This window comes from Leptonychotes weddellii, chromosome 7, assembly GCF_054177405.1.
Source record: "Leptonychotes weddellii isolate Sample4059 chromosome 7, ASM5417740v2, whole genome shotgun sequence".
NCBI lineage: Eukaryota > Metazoa > Chordata > Mammalia > Carnivora > Phocidae > Leptonychotes > Leptonychotes weddellii.
The window spans coordinates 99,266,003-99,291,575 of NC_138375.1; the positions used below are offsets into that span (position 1 = coordinate 99,266,003).

Genomic DNA, 25,573 nt, shown 5'->3' on the forward strand with positions numbered 1-25,573 from the left:
AAGTCCCTTCCCCGTATTGCAGCAGTTCTGAATATAAGATGAACACACCACACTTTATTACCCTATCAATCACAGAGAATCCCACAATAATACCACCCACGTACTGAAGAGATAGAAGCAATTTTACCAATTAGGCACCACCTAAATTTGTGTAAAAGATTAGGCTATTACACTCATTACACTTACTCTTTTCCAGAAAAAAAAATAAAAACAAAACACAAAACAAAACAAAACACTTTTTAAAAATAATGCCAACCAAAATTTCTTAGGCCATTCAGCTCTTGACCTTATAAAAGGAAGAAAATTAGACTTTGCCTTAGAGAGTCCATGAAACTTTAAACTTGGTGAATCTATGCCTAATGAGTTCTCTGAAATAATTAGCACAGTGGAAATTCATTCCTGCAGCCTCCAGTCCTTTGCTAGCATGTGCAAATGACATACTCAAAACCCAGATGTCATGTAACAGCCATAATAATAATTCAGAGGAATGCCAACGAATTTCCATTTCATTATTTAATTGATCAAGCAAATAGGTACATGGCTACCAGCGATAACTCACTAAATATCAAACTTGCATTTATCTCAGTAATAGCACAGACTAAATAACAACAGTCCTTTTCAAAGTTTGTGACATTCAATGGGGCTCATTTCTAACAGGCTATCTTACACGACCACTTAAATCAAACGACACACATCTGAACATCTATACTTTTTGATTGAGTGGTACTACTTTTTGGATAGTAAACATTCCTATGACCATACCAATCCAGAATAACTACCATACTGAATGCATTCAAGCAATACTCCCAACATAAAGAAAGCTTAGGGCCTCAATAAAATTGGCAAAACAAGTGGAAAACTTCTTTATCACACTACCTTCTAATAGGAAGACTGCTTGCTTGCGAAAAATTTTCACCAGTGTGTCATCCAATTCAATTTCCTGAAGCTTGGAAATGAGCTGCTCCTCATTCCGGCAAACCTTCTCTTGTGTGTATAGCCCATCAGGCATGATACGCTGCTGTCCCAGCCCTATCAGGGCTACTTCCACAGCTAGTGTTAAATAGGATTCCCCTTCTTCTAAGAATTTGTGTGCAGGTAGATGTTGATATTCCAGAGACTTGCACTGTCCCATATTCTCTGTAAAATGTCACAAACGAAATCAGAGTTCAGATACTACTTTGGCCTGTACTGATAGGTGTGAGTATTTCTTTTACCCAGTACTGAAAAATGAATTATTTGAGAACTATATAATGATTTTCTAGGATCTTTTAAAACATGACCATGAATGACCAGATATGTGTGTTTTGGGGGAATGAATTTACAAACATTTTTCTCCCAGTGAAAATGAATCACCAAAAAAACCCTACAAATCTTCTAAGAAGACATCGTAAGAATACTTAAGAGTGAAAAAAGACTTTAAACAAGAGCAAAATTACATGACTACAATAGGTACCAAGTCTTTAAAGCATGGCATTAAAAAAAAAGTTTCCAAACTGTTATCACAATGTTGAAATTTAATGAGAAAGGGAGAGAACACAACATTCATAATCCAATTTCAAGGTCCTTTCTCTTACCAAAGAGTCATCAGTTACCAAAAGAGGAATGATTCTTTGAGCATTCTCTTATCTCTGTTAAAGTATTTCCCTTAGAAATGTTAACAAAGTTTAACCAGCAAACTCCCAAGGAAAGGGAAGTCAGAGTCACACTTTTCACAGTCTTGATAGAGTTTGGGGCACCCATAACCCATGAAAGGCAAACACCACAGGAGAAATTATGGAGGTGCAATATAATTAATCCTCTGAGTTCACCCAGGCATGACAGCAGCCGAGGGACAACCCTTCCTGCCTCCCACACCTCCATCCACAGCCCATGGGCAGTCATTTTAGGGATGATGCTTAAGTCTCAAGAGGCAGAGAGAAATTTCAAAACACTGCTTTACAGGAATGTGTGATGTAAAACACTTTTGTATGTATCTAATGACATTAGATACTTCTCTTAAAGTAGACTACAACCCATTTAGGTGACAAGAAACTTCTAATGCAGGCAAATTTCTAGTTTTAAATGCTATGATACACATCTTTATTTTAAATCATGATGCTGAAAAACAGTCATAAATGCAGATAAATTCTTAGATGCAGAATCACTGGCTAGAAGAGAATAAGTATCTTTAAGGTTCTTAGAGATTTTTTATTTATTTGGGAGAGAGAGAGTGAGATAGAGAGAGAGCATGAGCAAGGCGGAGGGTAGAGAGAAAAGCAGACTCCCCCGCTGAGCAAGGAGCCCAATGCAGGGCTCCATCCCAGGCCCCTGGGATGATGACTTGAGCCGAAGGCAGACGCTTAATTGACTGAGCCACCCAGGCGCCCAGTATCTTTAAGGTTCTTAACACATGCTGCCAACTGTCGATTCTAAGACTGTTCCCAGTTTGTAAAGCCTTCCACAAAAGCACGCTTTCCTTGCTCCCCTGCTCACTGTAAGTACTATTAAACCCTATGGATTCATAAAACAAACTGTGACAAAAACAATGACCAATGCCACTCAGAGCTTAAGGGAGAAAAGCACATGAGAGAATGCCACCAGTGTTACCTGTAAAATCGGAGAACCCAGAGAAGTTTTCATCCTCGATTCGGCAGGCTTCCATGAGGCTGCTGAAAAGAGTTCCCACGGGGTCCAGGGGGTGTCCAACCCAGCCCTCAAGATTGGTTATTGAGGTGATGCTTTTATGGGGTAGCTCTGTGTAAGAAAAAGGAATTGAGAGATGGAAACAAGTAGAGGAAGAGAGGCTTTACCACTTAATAGTGGCATCCTAACGAATTAGTACTGAATTCAATTGGCAATTCCTCTTTAATGAAAAAAACAAAGGTACACATAATTCCCAACATGTTAAATATTTTGTGTTCATAAAGTCTATCTGTAAATCAGTATAAATGGTGCCAACTTTCCAGGACAGCCCCCAAACGTCAACTCGTGTGTCCAAGGTACTGGGTGAACATTATTACTTATACTATTAAATGATGTTGTATGAGGACAAATGAGTTCCAAATTTTCATCTGAGAAGCGAGGAACAACTCCCCTCACTTCCCCAAGAGTGGCATTAGAGAAGACTATGAAGTCCCCCTGGAATGATCACTGGCTAACTATATTAAGAAGATACCCTCAGAGTCAATGTTCACTGGGTCAGCTACACTGGAGATTAGAGAGCGGTGGTAACCTGGGTCCAACCTGGACTCCCCTATGGAGATCATTAAACTACTCCCCTTGCACCTATGGAAGGCCTCATTATCATGGATCTGTATGCCATTTAAGGGAGGGCCTATAGCATTTAAGGGGAACTATAGCAGACAGAAGGTAACATATAATTTAGATGAAATGTATCCTTTTCATTTTCTTCACAGAATGGTAGCACTTTTCAAGTTCTTATGTTAAATTACAGAGTCCTGAGAAAAAAGCTGTAAATATTTTAAGATATGTTCCTTGTTGTAAAGAATGTTTACTAACAATAGCTCCTTCTTAAAGGAAAATATAATGAAATCTATATACAACATAAAGTATCCAAGACAAAAACTGGCTTTTTACAAACAGCTAAAGAAACATTCCATGAATCCAGTATTCCTTTAGAAGTCTTCCGGTTTTGGACTATCAACTATCAGTACATTAAAAATAAAGAATGGCCTGGCACAAGGTATTAAAATTTATAGAAGCTGGGTCCTATATTCCTTGAAAGGGTCTTTCCCTTTGGTTTCTGTCACTGGCTTTCATACACATAACCAGTATGAAAAAAGGAACATGAGTATTACTCTCAGAACAACAAAATATATATGTTTGATGGGGGGAGGAGGGGACGTGTGTGTGTGTGTGTGTGTGTGTGTGTGTGGGGTGAAAGGAAGTGTTGTACTTACACAGATAAATCTATTACCAAGTGATGGAAACAAGAGAGAAAATTTTATAAAGTATTTCCTCTATTTTCTTTCCACACAAAAATTAGCAAAAACAACACGGAAATGAGGGAAATGAATTTTAAAAAAGGAGTACAATTTTTTTTCAGAATCAAGAACCTACGTGAACTAAGAGAACGACAAATACCATATGATCTCTCTTATATGTGGAATCTAAAAAAAAAACCCAAGCTCCTAGATACAGAGAACAGACTGGTAGTTGCGAGAGGCAGGGGTGGATATGAGTGAAAGGAGTCAAAGGGGAAAAGGTACAAACTTGCACTTATACAATGAACAAATCATGGCAATGTAATGTATAGCATAACAGCTATAGTTAATACTGTGTTACATATTTGAAAGTTGCTAAGAGTAAATCTTAAAAGTTCTTGTCACAAGAAAAAAATTGTGTAACTATATATGGTGACAGATATTAACTAGACTTACTGTGGTGATCATTTTGAAATATATAAATACCGAATCATTACACCGTATACCTGAACTAATATGATTTTATGTCAATTATATCTCAATTAACAATAACAAAACCTGACATACAATGCCAGATAGTACTGAAAATGTATAAGGTATATATTTCCTAATCTTGACCACATAACAAATAAATGTCATGAAAATCTGGAATTATAACAGCTATGAAAAACCTATTCTTTAAATATGGACAAAAAAAGGGAGGGAAAGATACAGGTATAGAGATGCAATCACAGTAATACTTAAGAATAGTCTGAAATAAGTTTTCATTGCTCACAAGATAAAAGAGAAATGGGTCCAAGAGTGGTTTCAAAGACAAAGGAGTCTAACTTAACATATATTCTAACTTACCTAAACAAACATTTTTACACTTTTCATTTCTTAGATATTGCAACATTTTTATTAAATTTATTTTAAACATTCCTAAGAAAAGTTTGTAATATGATTTTTTAATCTAATAATCATCATGACCTAGCTTTAATTTTACAGTATAAAAAACACCTCACTCTCTCTTAGCCTGGATATTACTATCCTTCATAGTTTCCAGAAGTAGGTATCTTCTGGCTATAGACTGTTTATATTTGGGAGGAGGGGGTATTTCAGAAAAATTTTCCAAAGGTCCAAGCAAGATATATTGCAAACATATGGAAATCAGTTATGTTATGAAGAACATGAAGAAATGGACAAAATAGTGATCACCAGGGATATTACATTCCAATTCCATTTAAGCTCCCCTTTTTTGGTTCAAATTTTAACTCTAAAAAATTTTCTGTCATCGTACATATGATAATGTTAGTTAACATTTATAGTAAGTCTGATATAGATGGTATTAAAAGTTATAACAAAAGCTCACTTTAACCTTCAGCTTATTTCAACAACTTTTGATAAATTTTAGCTGTATCCTTGGTGTGTGTATAATCACAGAAGGATTAAAAACAAAAACATGACTCAAAAAATCCCCCAGCAACTAAAAGTATCTCTCTGAATAAGCAATAAAACTCCAGAGTGAAAAAACAAACCTAATCAAAGAAACATAAAAAGGTTTATACCTATAGGAGGAACAAGAAGTGCATCGATCAATCAGAAAAAGCATATATACATTTTTTCTGGTCAGGGCCTTATGCGTGTAGTAAAACTCTCCGCAATTGCTATTACTCAGTAATACTTATTTAAAATTTAAAAGATTAATAGTGAACTAAGATGAAGTGAAGTTAAATTAAAATGTGTTGTCAGTTAGACAGCTCATCAAATGTTATTTACAGAATTTAAAAAATCCAGGAGTTTTGATCACTTAAAATAAATACCATGTCCTGAAGTACAAACTGTTACAGGTAAAAAGTTTTAGAGTGCTTACACACTGTGCCAGCTCTTTTAAGAGCTTTATAGGGATTAACTAGTTTAATTTTCTCAACAACTCTTAAGAGACAGGTCTTCTACTGAGCCCCATTCCACAGATGAGGAATCTAAATCACAGATTTCCAGTCACTGCCTAAGGTCTCCCAGCTGGGACCTATGGCTAGGATTCAAACATAGACAGTCTGGCCCCAGACCCCTCACTGTCAGAATTAAAACACACTTTCACAAAATAAGATATTTGGTTAACTGGCATTTTCAATAATTCAGACATACTAAATGATTACTTGAACAATAAAAAAAAAAAAAAAAAAAAAACTATCCCCTAAAAAAATTAACTAACCCAAGAAATAAAAATCTTATCTCTTACAACATTCAACCAGGAAAAATGTGCCTAAAATTTCTCACAGATCAGCTATTAAATATTCCCAATGAGTGGTGAGTAAAGTCCTCTCCATTGCTCTAATTTTAAAAGGCATCTCTCTCAAGAGAGGACAAAATCTAGTGATGTCATCACCAAGAATCCCATTCCAATGGAAACAAACTCCTTCACATTCACCTTTTTTTTGAGTTCGGAACATTTCCAACTGTTTCTGTTGCTGTCGTCTTAACGTGTTAACAATAGCTATTGCTAATCTCAGTGCTTCTCTGGGGTACCCATGAGAACGTAATGCGTCCACTCTTGCACAAGCTGTAGGAACATGTTCTAAAACAAAAAGTTAAGGGGAGAAAGTTGCCATCGTCAGATATGTCTGTAAAAACAGCATTTAAATACAGTAAGATGTTTTTCCCCAAAATACTATTAAAAAGACACAAGAACCTACTTCTGAACTTGGATTTGAATGAAACACTCAGCTCCTACTGCCAAGCATTCATCCATCTCCCACTGAATCCCTCCACTCTGCACCTCCCACTCCAATAATGCTATAGAAACGAAACAAAGAAGTAAGTCATGGAAATGTCTTTCCGGTTTGGCCACTTACCATGCCAGAGGGGCCACCCGCGGGAGTCAAAGAGGGAGTTTTCAGTGTCGTCATGGTAACAGTAGTTGGTGTATAGGTCACTGCTGATAATGTGCTGCAAGTGGCTATCCTGCCAGTGGAGATCGCACGCCTCGATGGCTCGGGTGAACACTGTCCGATGTGGCCTGTTCGATGAATCTGTTTTTCCCACAATTCAGAAAGCCGGGTCAGCTATTATTCACATGTGAATCCATCAGTCATACCATTCTGTGGCCAGATGTTCATGAACACACCCACACACACTGTCCTGCACCCCCTAAGCGGAAGGATGAAGGGTGAATACTCTCATGTCCTAAGTACTAGGAGGCAAGTCAGCCCAAAGAGCCACCATCCACTCCCTTGTTTTATCAAACACACACACTCTGCAGCCATCAAAGCTAAGGTTAAAGGCATCCTGCAAAAAGAAGTGTCAAGTCTAGTTTCCATGCCAAATACACTCAGAGGAGGCACTCGGCACAAAAGTCACATGAAAACTCACTGCTCCCCACTTCTGAGGTGCTGTGGTGGGCTGCCCTGATGGGATCAACAGCTCTCACAAACACTATGCAAGAGATGCGACACCAGCCATGGAACCTTTCAGGAAGATGCAATCAGCCTTTAAAGATATGCAGAAGGGTTGTGCTTTTGGTTGTATTTTTTAACTATATTGTGCGGTTTTGCACAATTAAAACTATTATGCTTCTTGGGATATAATGATTAAATGCCACTTTATATCCCAAAGGGCATAAATGCATATATTTAACATTTCACAAAGCCACACAACATAGCTACAAAACAAACCAGCGCACTTACCTTGCCCCTACAGGCTGCCTCCTGACTCCTGGGCAGGTTCCATGACTGGTGTGATGTCCCCAGCATAGTGTATGCCGGGGCATCACAAAAGAGCAGAAGCAAACACTCCGAAGAGGATTCAAGTTTCAGGACCTGACGGAGAAAAGAAATGTTTGGGGAATAAAGAATATTCTCATCCCAACTCCTGGGATTATTCAGTCCCTCTGGATAACATGGTTCAAATTCTGTAACTGCAATCCCACCCCTTGGGTCCCCACTCCAGACTTACCTTCAATTGTGGCACAAACCTTAGCAAGTCTCAACTGAAAATCAGGGTAACAAACTATGCTTACGTATGTGTATTTTACTTGGCTCTAGTATCACCCCTCACTGTACTGAGACTTAATAAGAAGCAAACCAAAGTTTTGGCTAAGCAAAGACAAAAAGGGAATCATAAACACCAAAACACAACCAAATTGAGAAGAACTCTGGGAACTCATCTAGGACGATGAGTTCAACTCCCCTATTCTGCCGATGGAACCGAAAACCCAGAGAAGTGACATGACTTGCCAAGGTTACATAGCCAGGCAATGGCAGGCAAGATCAAAACATAAATATCCACACTCCAAATTCAGCCATTTCAGCTGTTGTGAAAGGCTTCTGAGAAGTCTTTAACATTAGAGTGAGACATTACTTCACCTTGGTTTCAGGTCAACTTAGATATATCTATATTTGAATGCAAGACGTATCAAAATGTACGATGACATAATTTGAGAGGCATAAATACTGACGTCTCTGCCTCGGCCCTGCCCAGTGCACAGATGCACACCTTGCAAATAGGAAGAGGGGGCCCTATATTTAAGGGCCTTTGAACCTATCAGGCCTTTTTGCTGAGCAAGGTAGAGATACTCCTACCCAAGAGAAAATTGGTTCCATGACTTCTGTCATTTGGTTAAATATTCCCAAGTCCAAATTTTATACATTTTAAGTGACTCTGTCATTTTGCTTTTTTTATTTAGCTCAAATCACAGAAACAGAATTTAAAACTAGGAGACTTTAAAAAAGCAACTTAGTATTATGCATGTATTAAAAAATTAGAGTTCTACTTCTCAATCTGGCTCACTGTGGTATCAATAATAAAATTAAGTTGTAGAGTATGATTCCGTTTAAAAAAAAAAAAACAAAAACCTCAACTTTTCCCATGTTTGTATGTATGAGCAAAGAGAAAAGTACAGGAAAACACCACACTTTTAACAGTGGTTAGCTATAAAAGGCGAATAAAACCAATTCTAACAAAGAAGATTAAATATTCTGGCTCCTCTAAACAGAAAACAAAAAAGAAAAAAAAAAGCTAAATACTAATGAAATAATAATTAAATGAAAATATAAGATAGAAAGCCTCTAATAACATGGTAAATAAAGGTTGTGTATATAGACAATGACTACAAAGATAAAACTTGATTAGTATCAAAATTATGGTCCATTTTTATCTTACATGTCTAGTTTTTTTTATTTTTGCAACAAGATGGAAAAAAGAAATGGATTATCTAACGAAATTTTCAAAATGATAAATATACAAATTTATACACAAGTTTTAAATAAAGTATATAACACATTAATACATGCTGATTAAAGAAAATTTGGGAAATTCAGAAAAGTAAAAAGGGGAAAACTAATAGCTCTTTTATAAAAAAATTAAAATAAAAAAATTGGCTATCATTCTGGTATACTAAAAAAAACCCTACTCTTTCAAAGAATGTGGATTTTAAGGTTGCTAATTAATTCTAACAAATAATCTTAGCGAAGACAAGGCCTGATTCCCCTTCACATTCACTCCAGTGTGCCAGCACATCCAATTCTGCCCACGGCCTGAGTCCTGTGCACACTCTACCCAGCTGCAATGGTGTGGCTGCTGGGCTTTGCTAGCTACTGCAGACTCTCCCCTGCATTCCAATACAGGTATGCAGGCCGAACATCAGTGTCCCTCTGTACAGATGTCTCTTCTGACAGCCCCTCTACTGGATGTGGATATTCTGCTAAAAACAGGAACCCTGTGCCTTTAGGCCCAATAGCGAGAAACACTGCCCTTAGAAACTAGATCCTGACTTCATGTGCCTCGACCAAACCAAACATGAAATGAACTTTCATCTGGAGGCTGGACCTCTTCTTAAAGGCTCTCTAAAGTCCATGGAATATTTCTGTTTAATCAAAGAGAAAGTAACCAAATGTAAAGTAAAGTAGTAAACTGTAAAATGTTAGGAGGGCAGTCCCAAAAACTAGGTGGGAAGTGAAACACAGAGAAACCTCCAACTATAGTTAATTAAAAGGAGATTAACGTGATTACCTATGTAGATATAGGGACGCCCTTTCCTAGCAATGAAAGAAAATAAATGTTGAATTGTTAAATTTGAAAATTCTAAGTTTCTGGAAAAAAAGAAACGGAGTATACTTATTTTCTTTGAAGTTATTAAACAAAATAATCATGGGCAATAAAGATACGACAGATTTCAAATACTAAAATCCCAAGGCAAATAACTCTAGACAAAGCAAAGCCAGATCTTTTCCAAGTCCTAAAACTTCTTTTTGATTGGACAAATCCCTATGGAGTAATACATCTGATCTTCTCTCTTTGTAGAGACTGAAAACACTATGCTAACATTCATACTCAACACAATGTCCAGCTCTTTCTAGTAGAACCAACTCCATATAGGGCCAGCACATACAGAATGACAATTGCGATTCTGGATCCTTCCAGGGTCATTTAACTCCCACCTTACATCAATCATAACTTTAAAGTCTGTCAAATCCCCCACAGCATCTCTCCCCCTGATCCCCAAAAAAGGCAGCAGGAACACAAAATCACACAAAAATAGTGACATGAATTAGTAAATTAAATTTTTATTTGTAAGATTTAACTTCTTTAAGGGCTTGGTTCTGAAAGAGAGAAGAAAATAGTACAATAGCTGGAAGGGAAAATGAGGCCAAGGAAGGATTTGGGGTTTTTTGGAAGATGAGAGGAACTTGATCTAAATGGGTGGATCCAACAGAAAAGGAAAAGCTGAAAAAACAGCATAGAAATGAGAGACACAAGTCCTTAAGAGGACATACAGAAATGTCTGAAAAATCTCTTAGTTGTCCCAAAGATTGGAGGGCACTATTAGATTACAGCAGGTGGGAACAAGTACACTAGACAATCCTTTACAATAAAGAATTTTCCTACTCCAAATGCCAACAGAATCTCATGTCCCTCCAGCCCGGTCATAAATGTTTATTTGCTATATTATTAAAACTAACAATTTTTAATGATGAAATTACAAAGCAACCCCAATATGAATTGGTTTGCACCAACAGAGATAAAAACACACAATTTCTCAAGCCTGTCAATATTTTGTTTTACAAGGTAATATATTACCACCCTATTCCATGATTTTTTAAAATTATTTCCAAAATTAAATAATTAATAGGGAATTTTAACACATACTAATACATAAAAGTATAATATCTATCTGTATTCTGATAGTATGGAAAAACCTACACAAAGGAATCAGGTAAAAATTAAAAATGCATACATTCATATTCAAAACATGAATGCCTTAAATTACTGTAAGTTCTAGTAGGCAAAATAAGTTTCCTACATATATTATGAGTTACTGTTATAAGCATATATGCACAATTAGGTGGATACAAAGTGAGCAGAATATTACCGTGGACTCACCTTGGTTGGCATTTGCACCCTGAGGCAAAGCATTGGTTAAGTTGGGTAATTCACTGCCATGATTTCCATCTTCCCATGGACAGACATCAACACTGTTCCACTTTTTCAGCTGTTTTAGCCAACTGGCCTTCTGCTCCAACTTGCAGTGGGGGTTTAAAACTATACACATCCACAGAGCACCTAATTTAAAGGGAGAGAGGGAAGTAAATTTCAAAAATTATAAAAATTTCCAATTCTAATAAATAATGGTACATTTTAAATCCTTTCAAAATGGACTCAGGTCTGCCATTTTTATAACTCAATTCTCTCCTTAATCCAAGTGATAAATCTCATACAGAGTTTAATGGAAGAACAACAGAGCCCAAATTTGAACCAAATATCCAAACCCTGTTACACATAAAGATGAAAGATATTTCAAATGATAACTGTAATCACCTTCTTACTTGTGTGACATTTTGGACAAAAACGTCAATAAAGAATACAACCCTACAGTCCAATTTGCCACTTTAATTTACAAACAGGTTTTATATATGAATGCTGCAACAAACCACTCTAAATTGTTCTTCAATGCAAAAATTAAATTTCCCTTTTTATAATAAAATCATAAAGGTATAAAATGGACGCAGTTTCCTAGTCTTCTTATAAGCTTTCCAAACTTTATTATGTTTTTAAATTAGTATGCATATCTATATATCAATTAATATATATATTTATATATCAATAAATCTTTAAAAAATTCACTTAAACATACTTCCGTAAATGATTTAACCAGAAACTAATCTTATTGTAAGTGAAATCACTAAATTTATGTCTTTATGTGAATGAAATCATTAAACATGCATCAAAATTTCACTTGTTTTTCAAAGGAAAAGCCATAATGAATTTAGAAGGCATAACTCATAATTTGAATTAAGTAATGATAAAATTTATTATTCCTTTCTACATTCTTCAAAGAGATAGCTAATTCAAACAATTTTTTGTAAGTTCTAAAACTTCAAGTTTTACTTTACTAATTTCAACACAAGACAGATTCTAGTATTTCAAACCCATTCTCAAAACTTTTTCTTTAAAAAGGTATGTGTATCTGTGTCTATTTTAATCAACTATGTTAGCCAAGTGAATAACAAAGGTAGAAATGAGCAGTTTGTTTTGTCCAAAAGAGATGCTTTCTATCCTTCCACATTTAAAATTAGCAAGTTTTCCAAGTGTCCATCAATAGATACATGGATAAAGATGTGGTGTGTATGTGTACACACACACACACTATGGAATAATATTCAGCCATAAAAAAATGAAACCTTGCCATTTCCAACAACAAGGATGGAACTAGACAGTATAAATGCTAAGTAAAATAAGTCAGTCAGAGAAAAGACAAATCCCATATGATTTCACTCATATGTGGAATTTAAGAAACAAAAGAAATGAACGAAGGAAAAAAGGAGGGGAAGAGACAAACCAAGAAACAGACTCTTAACTATAAAGAACAAACTGATGGTTCCCAGAGGGGAGGTAGGTGAGGAATGGGTAAAATAGGTGATAGGGATTAAAGAGTACACTTACAACGATGAACCAGGTAATGTATAGAATTGTTGAATCACTATATTGTACACCTGCAACTAACATAACACTGTATGTTAACTATATTGGGATTAAAATTAAAAACTCAATAAAATTAAAATAAATAAAATTAGCAAGCTTTTTCAATTACAGAATCTAATATTTTAAATATCATATAACTTTTACCAACAGAAAATAAAAATGGCTACAACCTATTCAAGCCACAGATATCTAAAAATTACATTTCTATATTTTTAAATGCCAATTAAAAACAAAATGTGATCAGTTAAAATGAAATAAACCCACTATAGCTTATCTCTCCCCATGAATACAAAAAGCAGCAACCTGAGTACTCTACAAAATAAATAAAATAAAAGCAAGCAGACTGGAGAAATAAAATTTTAAGTAAGCCATATCAGGCTGATTTCCTGTTACTTTTTTCCCTTCTTTTGCCCTGGCTTGGAGAGATTAACTCCATTTGGGGAACTCTGTAGAGGGCACATACAGCAAAAACTTAAGAGAAATCTCGTCGAGTTCGTGAGAGAACTGGGAAAAGGGGCCCTCCTCACACTCAGGAGCTGGAGAGGTAGATCCCTAGATGCTATGTACCAACAGGTCTAAGTCCTGTGCACCAGAAAGACCAAAGGCAGCAGAGCAAAACTTTGAAAACTATGGATATTGCCACCCAAAGAAGATGAAACGGAAGTTATGGTCTGAATCTACCCTGGTTGTTGATCGTATGCTTTAAAAAACAAAAGAATGCTCCAGAGGACTTTAATAAGACCCAGACTTTCAGGGGATGCCTGGGTGGCTCAATTGGTTAAGCATCAGCCTTTGGCTCAGGTCATGATCCCAGGGTCCTGGGATTGAGCCCAACATCACATCGGGCTCCCTGCTCAGTAGGGAGCCTGCTTCTCCCTCTCCCTTTGCCCCTCTGCCCCACTCATGCTCTTTCTCTCACTCTGCACTCTCTCAAATAAATAAATAAAATCTTAAAAAAAAAAAAAAAAAAAAGACCTAGACTTTCACAACATAGTACTCAAAATGTCCAGGATCCAAAATTACTGGGCTTACAAAGAAACAGGGAAATGTGATCAATTCTCAAGGGAAAAAACAATCAACAGATGCCAACTAAGAAGAACCAGATGTTAGAATTATCAGAGATTTTATAGCAACTATTTTAACTATGCTCCATGAGATGAAGGTAAACACTAATGAAAGGAGTAAAACACAAACTATAAAAAGAACTAAATGGACATTTTAGAAGTGAAAAAGATATTTGAAATAAAAAATTCACTGGATGGGATCAAGGGCAAAGTTAGTGAATATGAAGATAGTAATGATCTCATCTGAAGAACAGAGAAAACCTTAAAGACAAGTGGGAAAACATTTTCAAAAGGTATAATATTTGTGTCACTGGAGTCCCAGAGGATGAGACATAAATATGGAAAAATATGGAAGAAACAATGACTGAAAACTTCCAAATTTGGAAAAATATATGAATTTTACAGAATGAAGCAGCTCAGGCAACCACAAAAAGGGTAAACTCAAAGAAAGCCGTGCCCAAACATCTCATAATCAAATCACTGAAAACCAAAGCTGGAGAAAAAATCTTGAAAGCAAAGAATAATAAAACACAGTATATTGAAGAACGACTCAAATAATTAAGAGATTTCTCATCAGAAATCATAGAAGTCAGAGGACAGTGGAACAACAGCTTAAAAGTGTTGAAAGAAACTGAAGTGTCAACACAAAATTCTATATCCAGCAAAAATATTGCTCAGGAATGATGGTGAAATAAAGGTGTCCTCATATCAGGGAAAACTAAGCATTTGCTGCCAGAGAGACCTGCTCTAGAAGAAATGCTAAAGGAAGTTCTTCAGGCTAAAGAAAAACAATACCAGAGGGAAACTGGGAAATACAGAAATAAAAGAAGAGCAATAGAAATGATAAATACCTGACTACATATAACAAACTGCTTTTGTCCTTTTACGTTCTTTAAAATAAATATGATTATTGAAAGCAGCAATTTGAACACTGCCTTGTGGCATTTTAAATGTATGTAGATGTAATACACATAAAAACTATAACATAAAGAAGGGAGAGAAGAGGGACCTATAAGATTGTTAGATTCTACATCCTACTTAAAGTGGCAAAATATCAACTCAAAGTAGACTGGTTAAGGTTAGGTATGTTTATTATAATACCAGAACCATTAAAACTATACTAAGAGATACAAACAAAAAAGACAACAGATTAAGTGAAATACTAAAAAATGTTAGAACAATCCAAAGTAGCAGGGAAGAAGGAACAAAGGAATAAAAACAAAGAGGATAAACAGAAAACAAGTATTAAATGGTAGACTTAAATTCAACTACATCAATAATTATATTAAATGTAAATGGTCTAAACATACAAATTAGAAGATATGGTAAAATCAGATTAAAAAGCAAGACTCAACTTCATGCTATGTACAAGTAAGCTACTTTAAATATAATGACATAGATGGATTAAACGGAAAAAGGACAGAAAAAGATATACTATGCAAACACTTCCAAAATAAACCTGAAGCAGCCATATTAATATCAGACAAAGTAGATTTCAGAAAAAGGAATACTTACATCACATAAGGTGAGACATAATAGGATAAAAGAGTCAGTTCTCTAAAAACACATGAGAATACTAAATGGATAAAGCTAAACCCAACATTAAGACTTCAAAATACATTAAGTATTTAGCTTAAAGCTTAAAGGAGAAATATACAAATTCACAGTTATTTAGAAACTTTAACAGTCCTTTTTCAATAACTAATAAAACAAATAGACAGAAAATTAGCAAGGATGAATACCTAAACACTATCAACCAATTTAGCCTCACTGACATTTACAGAACATCCCACCTATTACTAGAAAAAAAAAATACTATTCTTTTAAAAATGCACAAAGAACATTCACCAAGATAGTCCGTATTCTAGGCCATAAAACAAGCTTTGACAAACTTGAAAGAACTGAAATCATACAAAGTATATTCTCTGATGTAACAGAATTAAACCAGTAATCAATAACAGGAAGATATTTGGAAAATTCCCAAATATCTGGAACTAAATAACACAAATAACTCATGACTAAAAGAGGAAATGATGAGAAAAATCAGAAAATACTCTGTACTGAATGAAAACACAAATAAAATACATCAAAATTTGTGACCTACAGCTAAAAAGAGTTTAGAGGGAAATGTACGGTATTAAATACTTATACTGGAAAAGAAGAAAAGATTCAAAGCAATAATCTAAATATCCACCTTAAGAAACTAGAAAGAGAATGAGAAATTCAAAGCCAGCAAACAGAAGGAAGTAACAGACCAGAAATTAATTAAATTGAAAACTGCCCACCCCCCAAATTCTATGAAACCAAAAGATTAATGAAATCAATAAACCTATAATCAGAAAAAAAAGAAAGACAAACTATCAGTATCAGGAATAAAAGAGGACATATTATAATTCCTACAGAGGCATTAAAAGGCTCATAATGGAATTCTATGAATAACTTTATGCCTATAAATTCTACTAATTAGATTAAATAAACAAATTCCTCAAAAATCAAAAATTACCAAAGTTCACTCAGGAAGCAATAATAACCTGAATTAGTAATAAATTTATTAAAGAAATTAAATCTGTATTTAAAAATCTCTAACAATGCAGGTTCAGATGCTTCCCTGGAACATTATACCAAACATTTAAAAAGAATATCAATTCTACAAAATATCTTCCTGACAACAGAGAAGGGAATGGTTTCCAACTTATTTTAAGAGGCCAGCATCACCCTGATACCAAAACCAGACAAAGATATTACAAGGAAATACAATTACAGACCAATATCCCTCAAGAACATAGGAGTAAAACACCTCAACAAAATATTAGAAAATCTAATTAAGAAATATACAAAAAGGAAAATACACCACAACCAAGTACAGTTTATCCCAGGAAAGCAAGCTTGGTTTGACATTAAAAATCAGAGTTAGTAACTCACTATATTAACAGACTAAGAAAAAAACAAAAACATGACCATTTCAACAGATGCAGAAAAAGCAATTTTCTTCAACAGAAAAAACCATTGCTGGGGTGCCTGGGTGGCTCAGTCGTTAAACATCTGCCTTCGGTTCAGGTCATGGTCCCAGGGTCCTGGGATTGAGCCCTGCATGGGGCTCCCTACTCAGCAGGAAGTCTGCTTCTCCCTCTCCCACTCCCCCTGCTTGTGTTCCCTCTCTCGCTGTCTCTCTCTGTCAAATAAATAAATAAAATCTTTAAAAAAAAAAAAAAAAGAAAGAAAAAGCAATTGACAAAATTCAACATTAGTTCATAATAAATAAAACTCTCAGCAAAACAGGAACAGAAGATAACTTAGCCTGATAAAGGCATCTGCAAAAGAAACCCTACATTAACATCATAATAGCAAAAGACTGAACGTTTTTTCTGAGATCAAAACAAGGCAAAGATGTCTGCTCTTACCTCTAGTGTTCAACATCACAGTGAGAGACAGAGAATCTTAAGCAGGCTCCACACCCAGCACTGAACCTGATGCAGGGCTCGATCTCAGGATCCTGAGATCGTGACCTGAGCTGAAATCAAGAGTCAGATGCTTAACTGACTGAGCCACCCGGGTCTCTCTACAGCGGCTTTATTCATAAATGCAGAAGACTAGAAACAACCTGAATGTCATTGCATTGGTGAATGGATAAACAAACTGATGCATTCATGTAACTGACTACTACTTGGTAGTAAGAAACAAACTCCTTATACACACATAACATCTCAAATACATTATACTAAGTGAAGGAAGCCAGAATCAAAAGGAAGGATATGTGGGTGTACACATATATACACTCTCATTATTTAATTTATAGGACATTTTAGAAAAGGTAAAATTAAAGGGATTGATCACCAATGCAAGGGATTGAGAGTCAGCAATGGAAATAACACATGGTGACAGTGTGAGGGAATTTTTGGAGGGGATATAACTGTTTCATATGTTGATTGTGGTGATTATTACAGGACTCTATTCATTTGTCCGAACTCAAAACCGTACAGCAAAAAATTCAGATGTGTTTCTTAATAATTACAATAGACACTTATTTAAAGTAATACATTTGCAGTCCAAAGAGTTCTAAGTTGTACATTTCAGGTTTAATCAACTTCATAAAAATACTTTGAGGACAGGTGCAACCACAGATTTCAACTACATGATTCTTTCTTTGCCCATTTTTCTCTCTCTCTCCTTTCCTGCCTAACCTCTTTCAGATATCATTCAAGGTAGAATTTATCCTTATATTTTGTCCACTGCTCTTTTTTTTTAAAGATTTTTTTTTTTTAATTTATTTATTAGAGAGAGAGAGCATGTGAGAGAGATCACAAGCAGGGGGGAGAGGTGGAGGGAGAAGCAGACTCCCCACTGAGCAGGGAGCCTGATGTGGGACTTGATCCCAGCACCCTGGGATCATGACCTGAGGCAAGGGCAGACGCTTAACCGACTGAGCCACCCAGGTGCCCTGTCCACTGCTCTTTAGGCAAAATATGCTGCCTCGTGGTCAGGAGCAGTGCTCTCTTAATGTGAATCATCCTGTCATAATAAGGATTCTTAGGAAGTCTTCTTATGGCTTCTTTTATACCATCATTCTCACATACTGTATCATCTTGCATTAACCCCAATTATTGAACCCTGCAGCACTATAGTACCATTTTTGAATATCCCCCAGCCCCCAGCTGGATGCTGCAATGGAGGGCTGCTCTCCATGATGATCTAAGACCACAGGTGTATGTATTTTCATAGTATTTACGGTATATTTTACAGTATAGTAAGAATTTTACTCTATGTAAATTTCAAAGCAAACTACTGCTACATAATATCTGTATCAAACAATACTGTCTACCGGTACTCCAAAGATTTAAGTATGAGCATTCTTTCAGCAGGAATCCTCTAACAAGCCAATGGACATTGCATAAATCACTACCTTATTAATCCTATGCCTTTCCCATGCCCAGACAGAAAATCAGCTTCTAATGAAACATGACCACACACTGTCAACAAAGCAAGGGACAAATCCAAATGGTACCTAAAGAACCTGAAATTGAAAGTCTTTTCCACTGAAGCCCATTGGACAATGAGATATAACTTTACCCAGTTTTAGGTTGTGGACTGATGGACACCCTAACAACATGAAAAAAGTTACATATAAGTAATTAAATAAAAGCTATATATTGGATCAAAAATTGCCATTGATATTTATGAGGCTACACTGAACTAAAAAAATTTCCAAATCATCAAATTACCTTTTTAAAAAGTAAAATCCTAATATTCAACAGCTAATGCTTAAAAATTAAGAAGTATTTCAGGGGCACCTGGGTGGCACAGTTAGTTTAAGTGTCAGACTCTTGGTTTCAGCTCAGGGTTGTGAGATCGAGCCCTGCATCAGGCTCCATGCTCAGCGAGTAGTCTGCTTAAGACTCTCTCCCCCTCTCTCTGCCCCTCCCCCCACTCTCTGTGTGTGTCTCTCTCTAATAAATAAATAAATCTTTAAAAAAAAGGACATTTTAAGTTTCTCTTCCAAGATGTTTTTATCTTATAATTCTACTAATCTTAAATGAACACATTATCAGACAAAACTAAAATCAAGAATTTGCCCTGAAAGATGTGCTGTGACTAGTAGTTTCATCATCAGGTTGTTAATGCATTAACAAGGTTGTGTGTAAAAGGGCAACAAGTAAATTTATATTGACAAATAATGTGATGTAAATGTCTTTCCACAATGAGTGATTTATTTTCAATGTGTTCATTATGAATAAGAACTCTGTATTTCAGGGTCCTGAGATTGAACCCCACCATTGGGCTCCACACTGGGCATGAAGCCTGCTTAAGATTCCCCCTCTCTCTGCTCTCTCTCTCCCTTTCTAAGAAAGAAAGAAAGAAAGAAAAAAAAAAGATGAGAAAAAAACCACAAATAGATTATGGCCCTTATAAAAAATCCTAAATGTTCTTGGAAACTTTAAGTAATGATTTCTATGATTTGAGGAAAAAAGAAATCCATCCTAGATTTTCAATGCTTACATTTCTCTAATTAGAAAATTTCCATTTTGCAGAATGAGAAAAAATTTCAAAAGCCAAGCTTTTATTAATTTGCCTATAATTTTATTGCTCACCTCCCCAAAGAGAGGTTTCATCCTGAAAGGATGTTCTTAATGTTAGATTCAATTTCAGAGCTATAATAGATATGGTCTTTTATCTTAACAGTCACCATTACAAAAACTGTAATTAGCCTTAATAACCAAATTAACCAAATTGAGTAAGTCATTCTCCAAATTTTATTAATTCAGAGTCCCACTTTGGGCATTTTATCTCCTTCTCCTCCAACACATGCCTGAAACATTTGTAGTTTTAAAAATAAAGCTCTTTGATAATTAAACATTCTGCTGTCCATCAGAAACATTAACCCTTGTAAAGACTCAACCAAAAATACTACACAGAACTCAATGAGAACTTAGCATTTCTAGCACCTACCAGAGGACCTGGCATCTATAAAAGTACTATTGGTTCTTTCAGAAAGGACACTTAATTATTTGCTATGAATTACAATGAAAACAAATTCAATACTTTTAAATCGCTTTCCTAGCTTCAATGCCTCAAAGTGTAGAAAGGCAATTATCAAATCACTGGTGTGTGCATCATTCAGTTTCTCAATTATCCACAGCACATTTCAGCTCTAGTCCAGCTTTTCTCCACCATCCAGCATGCTTTTACTCTTCTTTCCACTAAGCCACCTAATCTGCACACAGTGATTTCACCAAAAAGATGCACTATAACATACAAGCCAAAGTAAACCAAAACTAGGAAGGCAACTCCCCTGGGAAGAAGAAAAAGATGAAAGAAAGAACTCTTTTGCACAAGGTGAACAGCTCCAAACCACTCAGTAGTCTTAAACCCGTTCACATCCTATAACTGACCAAACAGTGAGCGAATGTGGGCAGACTCACACTGAGGCAGAAGACAAATCATCACAAAGACCTTTCCAGTTACTTCTGTATTTCACCAATAACAGTGCCAGCACACAAGCACCCAGAATCCCAGAAAATGTGAGTAACAAGAATTAATGAATTCTACATGCCCTGAAAGCCTGTCCTTTCCATCAAACATTTAGATGTACAAATTACTACCACTTTGCCCCACCTCATACACCCACCGTTTTACATTTCCAGCTAGAAGAAATGTTTGGTAAACAAGCTCTGATCTGGAAAGGGCAAGGTAGGCCCCAGGCCCGCCCATTTAGTGTCTCTGAGGTGGCAGGGCAGTTCCCTACTTAAACCATAGGAATAATAACTCCTACCTACCTCATAGGGCTGTTTAGACTTCAAGTGTTTGAAAACTGCAGAGTTCACTCAGCTCCAAAGGGTACACTCCCTGCAAACCCCTGTGTAGAAGACTTTGACGTGGAGGACACGGAGACTCAAAGGTTAGAACAGGATTAGAGGGCTCAGATTGCAAGTGATTTGTGAATACCCTTACAAGTATTTTATATTTCATCAAATAAAACAATTAAGAGAACATATTAAATAAACAAAATATCAGTGACATTAAACACTTACGCTAGTAATAATGGGTTCCTGTAAATTAATTTCCACTTGCTGTGTGATTTTAGCAGGAAACATCTTTTAGTCTCTCCTTTTCCCTCAGTTTCAACAATAGGCTTTTAAATGTGTTTTGTTTTCTGGTAGACATTGTTCTCTCCAGCCTCCCAGGCCCCAACTGGGGCCCACAGGGCCACTTAGAGGTCTGAGATGCTTTGGGTAACTTTGTCCTTAACTATTTGCACGGAGGAGGCTCTCAACCTCATCCCTATCCCTACATTTTCTCTGCCCATGGTACCTTCATGCCAGAGGATGGACAACGAGTGCAAAGCTGAAGCCTGTGTACACTGTTCCTTTAGCACCCCCTTCCTTAGCATCTCTGCCGAAACTTCTGGCTACCATCCAATCCACTCTGCCTCCCTTTTTTATTTTCAATGCCCAGGGTTCTGCAGTCTTCTATAGGAATGCAAAATTAAGTTACCTGAACTCAAGTTCTTATTTATCAGAGAAGGAAAAACCCAGAAGTCAAACTAGGTGAAATCTGGTATAATGAGAATATAAAGGTGAGAAAGAATTACTGTAAAAAAAAAAAAAAATCATTAAAAATGGAGATGCAGGGATGCTTGGATGGCTCAGTCAGTTGAGCGTCCTACTCTTGATCTAGTTTAGGTCTTGATCTCAGGGTCGTGAATTTAAGCCCTGTTGCAGAATATGCTAAGATCATGTTACACTGTTTATTAATAATAAGCATTCACTTTTGACAAACATCTGACTTAACCCAACATAAGGGAAAAACTGAAATAACAGAACTTCATTTTCACACATTGTTATATCCTATACTGCTAGAGAAACTTGGCATTTGGAAAACCACCAAAGCATGAAAAAAAAAAGGAAAACAACCAAAGCATGAAGTATTATTAGAGAGATAACCACTATTCTGGTTATCTATTACTATGTAAAAACCTACCCTAAACTTACTGGCTTAATACAGAATGTATCATTGTATCTCATGATTCTGTAGGTCAGAAACGCTCTCCTCCTAATTTTCCCCCTGCCTCAACACAGCCCCTCCATGTGGACAGCATGGGCCTTCTCAGAGCATGGCAGCTTCAGGATGTGAAACTTCAGATTCCTTACATGGAAACTCAGGGACTCAAGATGGAACCTTCTACAAGACAGGAAGTGAACCTGCTAGTCATTTAATGTTTGGGCTCAGAAATTGGCCCAGAATCTACTCTGCCATATTCTGTTGGTCAAACAATTTTTAAAAATTTACCAGATACAAGAGGAGAGAACAAATCCCATGCCTCAGTGGGAGAGTAGCAAAGGATCTGTGGCCATCTTTATCTACCACCAATTACCGGGAAAGATTATAAATCTACTAGATTACAAAATGGAAAATGAAGGTATTTATTAATGAGTATAAGAATGTTGCTAGTTAAGCTAATCAACCCCGAATAAACCATTGAACATATGAGAAGAGCTGCAAATAAAGCAAAAAACAAAAAAGTCATTATGAAAACTTAACAGCATAAAAGGTATCCCAAAACACAGTGTAATATTAAGTGCTGGTTTCTATGCTAATTTTTTATCCCTTCAAGGAAAATCCTAACAATATCAGGTTACACATGTTAGGTTTCTAATTAGAGTCTACATTTAAAGTTTTAAAATGTGTCTTTAGGGTACAAATCATTCCATCTAGTTCAGCGAACATACTTCTAAAAGTGAATGGCATCTTTACTTATCCACCTGACAGTAAATGCTGCCATTTATTGAATATTCACCTCACACTAACCCTGTACTATGTACTTTACACACATGATCACATTGCACCCTCAAGAAAACTTGCTATACAGAGAAGGAAACTGAAGTTCAGAGAGAAAAATGGTATTGTGCTGCTATTAAAGATGGGAGCCAGACTCATGCTCCCTAAAAACCAATATTCTCAACAGTCGGGTATTTAGCCTCTGCCAATCTATGTGGTCAAAAAGAACTTCTGTTAAGTTAGGATTCGTATGTGCTACTATACACACATAAATTTCAAGGTTAATCATTTTTGTCTCTTGACAGAATCATCATTCCATTCCTCATGTTTTAGCAGTATAATGTGAAGGGGCACATTACTGTCTAAAATTATGAAGAAACCTTAAAGGCACAGCTAAGAAACCCTGTACTTTATTTAATCATGTATTCTTATGTACTTAGACCATGTCCCTCCCATGTAGAGAAAGCATCTCCAAGAAAAACGTACACAGGTCCATCTAAAAAGAGCCTAATTAAACCAAAGAAAACTACATTTTTCAAAACCGACAGCCATAGCAAACAAGTAATTTCCCTGTAGATTAAAACAACAGATAAACAATCAAAAGCTCACCTTATAATTCAAGACTGATTACTCAAATTGGAAGAATTCCATTCTCTCTGAAAATACGATGTACTCTGAGGTCTGGTCTGCTGGAACAGAGTGGCGTCAGCATTTCCAGGGTAATGCACCTGCGTGTGGCTGAGCGTGTGTCTTAGCCTGCGGGGCGTACTGCTGGGTGGAGCATGAGGATTTGTGACTGAATAAATCAGCTGGCCATTCTCTAGTGCTACCCCCAGAGTCAGGGACACTTGTTTTTAAAGTCCCTTCTACTTCACAGGTTTTTGTTAATATGCAAATCAACTCAGTAGTTAAAATAAAAGGTGCACATTTTCCATAAAAGATACTTTGGAGTTTTTGATAAAGGTGGCTCTTCTCCCTATTTTCCAGAAGATAACGGTGTGTCTAATGCTAATGGGGAGAGCATAGGCGCAGGGGCAAGTGGGGAGCAGAAGGCAGAGGAGCAGGGCAACCAGCACCACCCTCTCTAAAGGTGAGACTAAGAAAAGTTAGTGATTCCCTTTTTCCTCTGTCTCAAAGGCAGAGAATGAAGACTGTTAAATAGCTTAATTCCTACTTTTTAATATCATGTTTCTTCTTACGAAATAGTAACAGATGAAGTAAAACAATCACTTGTGGTATTTCCCAGGGTTCCACAGTTATGAAACAATTCATAATATTTATCATATTTATTTTTGTTCTCAGAGGCTATTTATGAGAGGCTAGAATTTCATGCATGATCCAATTAACTAATTATACTTATTTAGAGGCCATGAAACGCCTAATTGCAGTCACAAATAGGAGATCACTGGTATAATTAGTTGTGCTAGCAAAACTACAGTCACAAAATTTCTTGGGTCAGACCACACAAAAACTGTGACCCTAATTATAGTATTGTTCTCAGCACAATTCAGTCTTAATATGTTAGTCACCCATGTTTGAAGCGTAAGTTTAACTGGTGAAAACATTCTCCTTACTTTAAATTTGGTATGCTAGTTTCTAATTCACTAAAACACTTCTCGGAAAATTTCAAAATAACGCCTCAGGTACACTGTATAGAGAGAGCTTTTGAGATCATTTAAGTCAAACAGGACTAAGCCCTAAGCAAAAGGGCACAGAATTGATTATCATCTGACCAAGCTCTGAGAAAAGACTGAGAAAATAAACCACAGATATTCCAGAACAGTTAACGGGTACCCTGTTAATGCCAGAATGTTCCCTTCTGGCAAATCTGTGGTCCTCATCTAATACGCAGTCTTCCCATTCCATTTGATTTGTCAGTGCTTTCAGGTCAATGTGCAAAATTCACCAAAGACAGACAGCCTGACCTTACTGGGAATCTGGTTCTGTAGGAATGACCAGAGCCAGCTCTTCTACCACTCACCACCCTTCTCCTTTTTGAGGGAGGCAGGAAAGACAGAAAAAATCAGAAAGAGAAAAAAGGCACAATGACAGACGTCTTATTTTGATACACGAAAAGGGCAGTCAGTGTTAGTGAGGGGAAGGAATGTGAACTGGGGTAACCTGCAAGAGCACTTTCCCTGGGCTCTGCACTGGCTGCTTAACTAAGCTGTCTTCACAAACGGTTCTATGATTCGTCCAACAGTCCAAGTTTACATAAATCTATTTCTGAAGACTCCTTAGGTCTTCATGATGTCTCTCTCCTATAAGCTTCCTACCGGGTCCACTTACCCAACACAGGCAAGAGACTACTGGAATGAAAAAGAAAGTGTTATGCATTATCTAATCATCTTATTT

General features: G+C 36.4%; 1 protein-coding gene across 1 annotated transcript in view; it reads right to left on the reverse strand.

Annotated features, from left to right (window-relative positions):
- Window positions 1-25,573, reverse strand: part of ZSWIM6 (zinc finger SWIM-type containing 6) — a 190,055-nt gene that overhangs the window by 13,214 nt on the left and 151,268 nt on the right. The window contains exons 5-9 of the mRNA XM_031042025.2: window positions 11,283-11,462; window positions 6,758-6,934; window positions 6,334-6,480; window positions 2,587-2,733; window positions 877-1,137 (exon numbers count right to left, since the gene is read on the reverse strand). Of these exons, the coding sequence (XP_030897885.2) occupies window positions 877-1,137; window positions 2,587-2,733; window positions 6,334-6,480; window positions 6,758-6,934; window positions 11,283-11,462 (912 nt within the window). The remainder of the gene's footprint in view (window positions 1-876; window positions 1,138-2,586; window positions 2,734-6,333; window positions 6,481-6,757; window positions 6,935-11,282; window positions 11,463-25,573) is intronic.